The following is an 11123-nucleotide window of genomic DNA, read 5'->3' as shown; positions in this document are numbered from 1 at the left end:
CCGTGACACGATACACACAGAAAATGTTTACCACGTTATTTAGAGACATTAGACCACAGGCCCTTCAGCCTCAGGAAGATATTAGTCCTTGGCCAGCATATTCGTTGCAAAGACGAGCGTTAATGGCCCTCCAAAGATTTCTAGAAGCGAGCAATATTCTCGGAAACTATTGAAAAGAGTGTTTATCTGTGATAAACTCACTCTATGGTCAATTCACACCTGGCTCATGTACTTTCCTTTGAATCGAATCCATGCTATCTTATGTGCCGTGATTTTAGTATAATTACGTGACCGGACTTTGTGTTTACTTTAGTGCAGCTATGTGACCGAACTTTGTGTGCGCTTTTTCTGAGCGGACTTTCAGTTTTAGTGTGACATTAGTGTACTTATGTGACTGGATTTTGTGTTTAACTTAATGCGCCTTTGTGACTGAACCTTGTGTTGGTGTGTTTCTGATTTGACTATCAGTATTAGTGTGGTATTAGTGCACTTATGTGATTGGATTTTGTGTTATTGTGATTTGGAGTTGACATTTAATTTAATGCGTGTAGGTTCATTGTTTTTTTTTTCTTTCATACCTCTATGTGAAAAGGAGTAGCCGGCGCCAATTAAAGGCGTCAATATCTCCTAAATACCATATAATAAAGTCAGCGAGGATTGCTTCCTGTTTCCACCGGCCTGCGCACCATACATTGCATAGTGCTGGTAGGGGAGAAAAAATCATTTTTGTTTCGTTGCTGCTAGGAAATGGTAAATTTCTGAAAAATGGTAATGCGTTAAATTTGGCACTAGGAAGTTCTGTAGGCGCGTTGATAGTAATATTGTGTTATAAAGGCATGTTAGGGATATTAGTGATTAGCGCTGATTTACGCAGTCCCAGATGTACTAACCTGAGCCACCCGAACCATCCAGCGATGCTCCACCACTGCCGCCATAATCTGTAATAAGTGCACATATGGTGAACAGTCAAGCATGCTATAGTTAATATATATTGGGACGGTCGGCTGCAGACATTCAGAAATTAAACTTTCTCTACCGCAATTGTTTAGTATCGAGAAATATATGAAGCAGACGTGTGAGTCGCAGAAGTTGGTAAGAAAAAGGGGGCATAGTTGATAGCGTCTGCATATGTTCGAGAAGGCGGCGATGGTGGTTTAAGATCACGGACGCTGCATTCCAGAAACACCACCACCGAACCCCGGTGGTGGTTTCGCCCGGCGCGATGGCCAAGTAGTGCGTTTGCTGCGCTGAGTTCACCCAATCGTCATAGACTAGCGTATGAGTCACAGCGTTCATAGCCGCGGCACTCTGCACGGCATCGTCAAGATCCTGACGTCAGGATCCTGGAAGATGTGGTTGAACGAGCGTCCCTCACATAGCGAGTCCAAAGGGCAACTGCTGATAACAGCGCTAGCGCGGTCTATACGTTACGGGACAAAGGGGCACAACGACTGGTGGGACGTGCCGCCACCGAGCCACGCGACACTTGTCAAAGAGGCATCAGCAGTGGCGATAGGTATAACACTGGGCCATCCATCATTGTTTTGACACCTGTGCTAAGGCTTAACTGGCGGGAAAACGCCGTGCACATGGAGCCAAACCACCACGCACATGGAGCTGAAATTGTTGATCTACTCCCGGTCTATCTATCTACTTCAGTTGCCGGACGCGATCTCCTGGAACCTACCCTATAACAGCTTCACTGTAATATATTATTTGTTCAGGGATGTAAATCAGCCAAGACCAGCCAAGTCTACGGTCTCGCAAGTGGTATTTTGTTTAGCGCTGGGCTGATGAAATATGCCAGTTACTGAAAGATGGGGTAAGGGTTCGGGGGTGGTAAAGGTCTGTTTTGTGATTTGTAGTGCCATATTAGAAGCTTGTCAACGGCGTCAAGCGTTAATGAATATTAAACATTCAAGAATCCATGCTAACGTTGCTTACTATATTTGGCAATTAACTCACAAATGCCGTGAGGTCAACAAGTACCACGGGTTAAAGAACTTCGACTTACGGAGGATGATTGAGATATTTCAACTCTATGGTCTGCGTGAACGATAGGGTTATACATACTTATGAAGGAGAGAGGACAGGTGAGATAAAAACATTTCGCTGTAAGAAAAAAAAAATTAATTTCGGCTTCATTGCATCGAAATCAAAACTTGTATTTAAAATGATTTAATCACCACTAGGAGTGAGCAAATAATAACAATGGGTACTTATCAGACTTGTACTGTTGGCTTAAGAAAAAAAAAAAACCTCACTTGAACCGCCCGAGGTACCCGATGCTCCTCCAAGAGAGCCACCGACACCTGAAAAATGGAAGACATTGTTGATCTTCTTCACATATTGTGTACATCAATAATAGGTAGCATCTTGATAGTATATGCGCACACATCTGGAAATATTCCAAAATTTGCTATCGCAATCAATGCTTTGACTTCCGGGCAAAACTGCGACATTTTTGCTTTTGTATTCACCTTGCGCATTTTTGTATGTATACTCTTCGTTTCGAGATTGTTATTTTTATAATTTTTTACTGATATTCCCCTGAGTCATAGTTTTATGTACGCGTGCGCCAGCCGTCAGACCTCATGGTTGTTCCTGGGCACGGTATATAATTGATTGATTGATTAATTATTATCTAGCTTAGAGTAACGCTGGAGATCAAAGGCTTATGAGAGCGTCAGGTGGTCAGCGGTGGAGATCAGCAAGAATCAAGTATTGGAGAAAAAAAAACAGTGAAGATTGTGGACGGGATTGTCGGACGCTTATGTATAGTTACGAGATAAAGAGAATCCGCAATTGTGGTGTGAACACACATACGCTGCTAAAACTGGCTAGCTGACAATTTGTTGCCAGCTCGATTGAAAAGGGACGCCATTAGCTACCATGATCATTATAGCTATCATTACCATCATGGTTCGCGTTCTAGCTCGTGGTCACCCCAGTTCTGAAAGGCGTCTTAAGTTTCCTGCCTCTCATAAGAAGATTTCTAATGTACATGTTCACTCTAATCGATACCGCATGGATCTGTTCACTGTAGAAAAAAAATGGTTTCATTACCTTTGGAAAACGGTGGTGTTCAACTTCATGAAACCCACTACAGTGAGTTCACGAATGCTATAGCGCCATTCATTTATTTGCAGCATCAACGATCGTTGCCTTGAGCGGAAAAAAATTCACAGTATCGCCCGAAAGGCCAAGCATCGTTTACGATAGCAAAGGAGAGTAGATTTATCGGCTGTACAAACTTGTAATATAGGCATACTAACTAAATTAACAAGCATGGGTAACGCGTGCAAGAGCGAACATGAACGCATCTTACTTGTTGACCGCTGAAACTCGCTGTCAAAACGCTGTAGTGAGTAAACGTGGCAGAAGCAGCGAGCGAATTGACCTTCGTCCCGCCGCTCGCATCAGCGTGAACTAAGCCGCCAAAACACAGCGCAGGGAGGAAGGACTCTGTCCCCGCTGCAGATGGCTTTCAAGGTACAGCCGCCCGGGCGGGAGCGCGCAGCGTAGTCCCCGCCTTTAGTCCGGAGCCTTGCGGCCCGGCGGGCGTGCGCGGTCGCTCGCGTGGCCCGGAGTGAAAACGCGCCCCCACACCAACCCTTCCGTGCCTCCGGAGCGCTGCGCGCGAATGACAGACGGCGCGCTTCCTTCTCCCTCTCCGCTTTTGCGTGCGCGAGATTGAGCCGCGATCGCCGGCTTACCCTCGCACGCTTTCATTCGCACATGGAGTATTCGGTGCGCGGCGACGATTTCGTCGCCCGTGGACTTTATACGGAACCTCACGGCGATGACGACGGCGACGGCCGAAATGCGCCTGGAGTGTCCATATGATTGCTATCGCAATAAAAGCAGTACATACCTGAGCTTCCCGAGGTACCCGATCCTGCTCCAGCAGAGCCAGCGTGGCCTGAAATAAGGAACACACATTTGATAGCATGCATTCAGTCATGCACAATAACGGTTATTTGCAGAACTGAGCAGACACTTAAAGGTTGAAGTAGTAAATAAATTGAATACAGGATACTTCGGTCATTAAATCTATTACAACAGGAAGATTGCCTCATCACGGCAACTGAGAAACGCTAATTTACGAAACTCGATTATGGCAGTTTATGCGTATAGATCTGGGCAATGAAAAATGCTGGCACAAATAGGGCTAGCGTGTAAAGATGGAGGTGAGAGGGAAAGGCATTGAAAATAAATAGCGTTGGCCGTAAAAAAATGCAACGCCTCTTTGCTTAAGAAAGCACAGAAACATCGCACTCTTCGTCACACAGACCACAGAGTTTAAGCTACATAATCGACTTTCGTAAGTTACCATACTGAGTGGCGAATGATGCAAAAGTACTGTATGTGCGCTGTTCTCGCCTATGAGTTGAGCACCAATGGCATTAGCGCCTTCTTGCGCAGAGCATGTTTCCGCTATTCATTAATTAGGGACAGTTTCGGGGACTAGTTAGCGCCTAAAGATACAGAGATACAAAAATGACGATTATTGCGAGTTAAAGGTGTGGATTTAAAAAACAGGAAATGAGTATAACTTACCGGGAAACTTGAGCACTTCCTTCTCGCGAGCAAATGTAGCCCAAATGCACGAAGTGTTCCGATAATGAAAGTAATTTTGCTAGCTCGTGCACGCTTGTCTTCACTTAGTCCCCACTCCCCAAAATAGTTGTCGCATAAATTGTTGAAACCTTTAGATCCAAGGTAGCACCAAACAAATGATGTACGTGCCCCCACTTGGACATTTTCGCCACATGGCAAAATAAGACGTATATGTCCCATTGTCATAAACAGGGTTAATTTGATTTTCATGCGTACGTTTCAGTGCATAAATATTGCAGCAGTATTTATTAACGGGGCTGGCCGTGTTTCTCGTGTTAAGCGGAGAGATCAGTAATCACCTGAGCTTCCAAAGGTACCCGACGCTTCTCCAGCAGAGCCACCGTGGCCTGAAATAGGAAAGAGAAATTTACTCTGCTTTACATATTCCCTGCATTTGAAAGAGAGATACACCAATCAGGAAAAAAAAAGGCACGGGGGTAGACCAGGTAGGCATCATGTGACCCTACACTTGATGTGAAAAAAAAAAAAAAATCCGAGGACACCTAAGCAAACCTTATGAGTTGTATTGTGCCTCGCGAAAAAAAGATGCTTAAAACAAAAATAGTGCGCCATTTAAGGCACACTGTCATGAATGCTGGGGATCTTGGGCACGATTCACGAGGCATAAAAATGATAGCGCATTGAAAGGATTAGGTGAAAAAATGTCACAGTTTCGCCCTAAGGGCGAAGCAATGAATGCGATGGCAACACAGCAATGTCATACGAAGTAAGGTGAGCGGCTTTGGTAGCTATATGAATTGTAGTAAACATGAGCTGATTAAGTAAGCAGGTGTGCTGCGGCGTAAGTAGACCGACATGAAGAGAGACTCGATGACCACGAGAAGGCGCGTGTGAAACGGTGGTGTTGATGAGAAGCGCTTCCCGTGGGCAGTGCGTGCGAAGGGACACACCTGTAGCGCTGCACTGCCGACCCGGGCAGCATTACATGGGTAGCGTGCGTTGGAAAATGTGGCCGGACTATTACTAACTGATTGAACAAGCGTGGTGTGAGCGCGCACAAACAAACATGAATAGATCACACTGAATGACTGCAGACAACGACTGTCAAAATGCTGGCAGCAAGCGCATACGCCGCAGCAGCGGGCGAAGGTACGTGCGGTCTATCGCTTCAACGGAAACTGAGCGGCGAATGCACGGCGCATAAAGGTCAGAGCCATGTGGAGATAAGAGACTGTGCGGGCGAGCGACGAGCGCAGTTGTTGGCAGAGTAGAAGTGCCCCCCCCCCCCCCCCCCCCCCCGCTCCCTCCGGTGCTGGCTTCCCGCTTCCTTGCTTGCGCGTGGGAGATTGAGTGCGTTCGCTCTCCGTGATAGCGCGTGTCCCCGCACGCTTCCGCTCGGGCATCCGGCGCGCGACGAAGATTTTATCTATAGGGAACCTCACGGCGACGGCGACGGCGACGCCGACGGCAGAAATCCGGTTGAAGTGTCCATATAATTGGTATCGCAATAAAAAATCGATGTCTAATAAGCACTCGCTTTAGTGGCAAAAACAGGGTGCAGAATAAAGGAACTGGGTCGCCTGATGTTGAAAAGGCGGCTACAGAGGTTCAGGTGTCCGTGTAAAGTTTCTGGGGAAAGCCCATCAAATGTGCAAGTTTATGTACAATATTCATCATCATCATCAGCCTATATTTATGTCCACTGCAGGACGAAGCCCTCTCCCTATGATCTCCAATTACCCCTGTCTTGCGCTAGCTGATTCAAACTTGTGCCTGCAAATTCATCACTCCACTTCATCACTCCACCTAGTTTTCTGCCGTCCTCGACTGCGCTTCTCTTCTCTCAGTATCCATTCTGTAACTCTAATGGTGCACACACAGGCACACGCACACACCCACAGATATGCGTGGGTGTGTGCGTGTGGGTGTGTGCGTGTGGTCCAACTTACGGTGGCCTGTCCCCACCTTCGTCAGTTGCACTTCGCTCCTCTATGAGGCAGGCCCTGTGTCGAGTGAGAACTTGAACACTTTGCAACGTGTGAACGCTGTTTAAATCATGGCTCGGAGACCTCAAAGACGTGCGACGTAATGCAAACGCATTTCTATCACTTTGCCGGCAAATCACCACTCAAGTTTTCTTTCTTGTTTCTGAATACAGTGGACTTCACAATAATAGTGAAGTCCGAATTTAAAATATCGTGACCTCCTTAAGCACCTCTATGTTATACGCGTATTAACGCAAATAAAGCATCTAGCTTTGCATTCTTTATGCGCGGAATGCCGCACTCACCTGAGCTGCTCGCAGAACCAGAAGTTCCTCCAAGAGATACACCATAGCCTGCGGCAGGGAAAGAAAATTGTTCTCATGCTGCGCATACCGCAAATAAAGCATCTGTGAGCGCTGTGTCTGTGGCTATTTTCGTCGGGTCTCCGGTCGTTGTGCGTTGTTTTACAATTTCAAATAATAAAGCATAGCTATTATGCTAGTTTCTAGATGTACTGATACATAACTGAGAGCTGTTTAAGTGGGTAGGCTTAAATGGGACCAAACTAGAGAAGATGGAAAGAGTATGCCACCGGGTCCTTTATTTCATTTATATATATATAACCCGCCGTGGTTACTCAGTAGCTATGGTGTTGGGCTGATGAGCACGAGGTCGCGGGATCGAATCCCGGCCACGGCAGCCGCATTTCGATGGGGGCGAAATGCGAAAACACCCGTGTACTTAGATTTAGCTGCACGTTAAAGAACCCCAGGTGGTCCAAATTTCCGGAGTCCCCCACTACGGCGTGCCTCATAATCATATCGTGGTTTTGGCACGTAAAACCCCATAATTTCACTTATAAAAATATATAGGTTTCGTTAAAAATGATTATATTTTTTGAATTCATTTTAAGATTGGTGTGCGCACTCCTGATCCGTGTCCTAGAATGAATGTTTTCTGCTACAGCAATGGTGTGGTTGCCGTTCACGACGAAACCAGGGATAATGCGTTGAAAAAAATCATGTTGTAATGTTTCTGATACAACTTTCTAACTAACCTTCTGGTGCAACAACTTTGGAAGAACATGGACTTCGCAGCTCCTCATCCAAAGAATATAAGAATGCGTTTGAGGTCGTGCCGCATTACCTCCTTCTTTCAAGTTATCGCTTAAAAGAATTCCAGAATCCGTGTTAGCATGTCTGAAAGACTATCTGACCGACCGGTGTGTGTTTATAAATGGTGCGGCCTCATCATCCGCAGGTGTAGTATCTACAGAGCTGAGTTTTAGGTTGTCTGCTGTTCTTGATTTTCTATAATGATTTTCCAACTGGCCTGAAATCAGCAGTTCGATTTCATGCAGGTGACTGTGTATTGGATTATCCGGTGAAATGCGTTAGTGACATTGCTGTATTGCGGTCCAAATCCCGAGAAGTTTCCTCTTGGTGTGTTGACTGACAATTGAATCTAAACGCACCAAAATGTTTCCACATACGATTTACCAATAAGAAAAGCCGCAGTTTCGCCCGAACGGCGAAGCATCGATTGCGATAGCAAATTAGTAGACAGCTATACGAAGTAAGGATAGTAGTTTTATCGGCCGTATAAACTTGGAAATATTCGCTTGCGAACGAAATTAACAAGCATAGCGTCTGCGCGAACAGGCAAACATGAACACATCCCACTCGATGACGGCGGAAACTCTCTGTCAAAATGCTGGCGTGAGGAAACGCGGCACAAGCGGCGAGCAAAGTGACCTTCGTGCTGTCTACTGCTGCCTACGCAAACTGAGCGACGAGAACACCACACGCACAAAGGTATGAGCCGCCTGCACATCGCTTTCAAGATAAGGCGCGCGCGACCGCGCAAAGTACGCAGTTAGCTCCGGAGCATAACCCCCCCCCCCGCCCCCCCCGCCCCCCCTCCCTTCCTCCAGCTTTTCCTCCCCGTGTGTCTCTCTGCGCGTTCGAGATTGAGCCGTGATCGCCGGTTCCCCTTGCGCGCGGTGGTGAAATACGAAGTTGTTGGAAAACAACGCCGGCACGCCGCTCTCCCTCCCCCCCCCCCCCCCCACGGTCTGTCACACAACGGAAGACTCCGCGTTTCCAGTAGGCTCCCCTCGCGCACTTTCACTCGTACATAGAGTATACGGCGCATAGAGACGATCTTATCACCGTTGGACTTTATACAGAACCTCACAGCGACGGCGACGATGACGGCGACGGCCGAATTTTGACTTACGAAGCATGTCAAAAAAGAATTTTGACTTAAAGAGGACGGTTGAGATATTTCATCTCAAGGGTCTGCGCGTAGGGTAGATTACACACATTAATGCTCGAGGCAGGACAGGGGAGATAAAAACATTTCGCCTTAACAATAAATTTAATTTCTGCTTCATTGCATCGCAAAAACCAAAAACTTGTATTGAAAATGATTTGAACGACTACTACGAGTGTGCAAATAATAAGAAAGGTTTCTTATCGGACTAGCAATATTAGTTACCTAAAGGAAATAAAAAGCACTCACTTGAACCACCCCACGTACCCGACACTCCTCCAAGAGAGCCACTGACACCTGAAAAATGGAAGACATTTTTGATCTTCTACGCTTATTGCGCGCATCAAGAATTGATAGAATCTTGATAGTTTATGCGTAAAAATGGGGAAGTATTCAAAAATTTGCTATCGCAATCGATGCTCCGCCTTTCAGGCGAAACTGTGACTTTTTTCTTTTGCATTTGTTTTGCGCCTTGTTGTATGTACTCTTTTTATTCGAGATAGGTATTTCTATTCATATTTTTACTGATAGTCCCCTGCCGTTCTTTTATGCATGTGTGCGCCCGCACTCCCATCTCGTGGCTTTTCCTGGGCACGGTATTTAAATGATTGATTGATTTACTGATTATTCTCTAGCTTAGAGAAACGCTGGTGTTCCAAGCTGATGAGAGCGTCAGATGGTCAGCAGTGGAGATCAGCAGGAAACAATTAAGGTACTGGAGAAACAAAAAATAGTAAGGATGTGGACGGGATTGTCGGACGCTTTTGTAAGTTTACGAGATAAAGAGAATCCCCAATTGCGGTATGGACACACGTATACGCAGCTCACACTGGCTAGCTGACTATTTGTCGCCAGCCTGATTGAAACCATACGACATTAACTACCACGATCATGATAACCATCGCCATCATCATCCTTTGCCTTCTAGCATGTCGTCACCCCAATTCTGAACGACTTCTTGATTTAAGTTTCGTTCCTCTAATACGAATATTTCTAGAGTAGATGGTCACTATAATCGATACCGCACGAAAGTGTGCACTAAAGCTATAGTGGTTTCCTTACTCTTAAAAAACGGCGGTGTTCAATTTCATAAAAACCTCTACAACGAGTGCAGGAATACTATAGCGACATTTATTTATTTACAGTAGCAATGATCGTTGCCTTTAGTTGAGAAAGCAGAATTTACCTGAGCTACCCGAGGTATCCGATCCTACTCCAGCAGAGCCAGCATGACCTGAAATGAGGAACACACATTTAATAGTGCGCATTCAGGCATGCACGTTAACGGTATTGCCAGAATTCAGTGGACATTTAAAAGTCGATGTAGTAAATAAATAAGGGATACTTCGTCCCTGAAATTTATCATAACAGGAACATTGCCTGTTCACGTCCACTGTAAAACGCTAACTCACGAAACTCGATTATGGTAATTTACCTGTATGATCTACGCAACCACCGCTAGCTAATAATAACAGCGGGTACTTATCGGACTAGAAATGTTAGTAGCCTTAGGAAAAAAAAATCACTCACTTGAACCACCCCAGGTACCCGACGCTCCTCCAAGAGAGCCACTGACACCTGAAAAATGGAAGGTATTTTTGATCTTCTACGCATATTGCGTGCATCAAGAATTCATAGCATCTTGATAGTATATGCGCAAATATTGAGAAGTACTCAAAAATTGAAGTGTTATGGAAGAATAATTCGACCCCGGGGAAGTATAATGAGAGGCTTCCTGAACCGCGCTCTAAAGATTCAATCTTTTTATGGCTGGTAAAGGTAAACAAAACAAGTAAACACACATATTCACCTGTACTGTTCAAAAGTGGGGCGAAAAAGGGGGGGCGCAGCATGACAAAGATCTTGTGCCGACGTTGTCTCCAGTTTGAGGCTTACCTTGTTCGCCCAGTCTTAATTATTTCGCTTCCATCCTACTGTGATTGCTTGTCTACTTCTCCTTCACCTTGGTGTGTTATCATCACGAAGCGAGAAATCGTGTCTTTGGCACATTTGCAGGCGCATAAAAACGCCGCCAAGGCCAGAAGCTCCCAAACACCAAATTACAAAAGCCCCCGCTTTGAAGAAGCGCGTGAATTGTGCTAAGTAAAAGCATGAAATCCGTCCTATTTCCCTGCTGCAACATTTGCAATGTTCACTTGTGCTTCACTACAGCAAGAAATTGTTTGATAGAGGTTCAAGGTGGAAGTAGCTAGAAAGCGCGCGCAAAGGTTTGGTTCCCTTAAGGCACATAGGGACAGATCTGTTCCAGAGAGTAACATGCAA

General features: G+C 45.7%; 1 protein-coding gene across 1 annotated transcript in view; it reads right to left on the bottom strand.

The window, feature by feature from the left end:
• Nucleotides 1-885: 885 nt before the first annotated feature.
• Nucleotides 886-11123, bottom strand: part of LOC119445044 (loricrin-like) — a 432039-nt gene continuing 421801 nt past the window's right edge. Inside the window, exons 9-16 of the mRNA XM_049664850.1 lie at nt 10371-10418; nt 10027-10074; nt 9090-9137; nt 6872-6919; nt 4920-4967; nt 3875-3922; nt 2265-2312; nt 886-938 (exon numbers count right to left, since the gene is read on the bottom strand). Coding sequence (XP_049520807.1) covers nt 886-938; nt 2265-2312; nt 3875-3922; nt 4920-4967; nt 6872-6919; nt 9090-9137; nt 10027-10074; nt 10371-10418 — 389 coding nt within the window. The remainder of the gene's footprint in view (nt 939-2264; nt 2313-3874; nt 3923-4919; nt 4968-6871; nt 6920-9089; nt 9138-10026; nt 10075-10370; nt 10419-11123) is intronic.

The sequence above is a fragment of the Dermacentor silvarum genome, chromosome 3 (assembly GCF_013339745.2).
Source record: "Dermacentor silvarum isolate Dsil-2018 chromosome 3, BIME_Dsil_1.4, whole genome shotgun sequence".
NCBI lineage: Eukaryota > Metazoa > Arthropoda > Arachnida > Ixodida > Ixodidae > Dermacentor > Dermacentor silvarum.
Note: the sequence above shows the minus strand (reverse complement) of the source record. Positions and strands in the feature narration are given on the sequence as shown.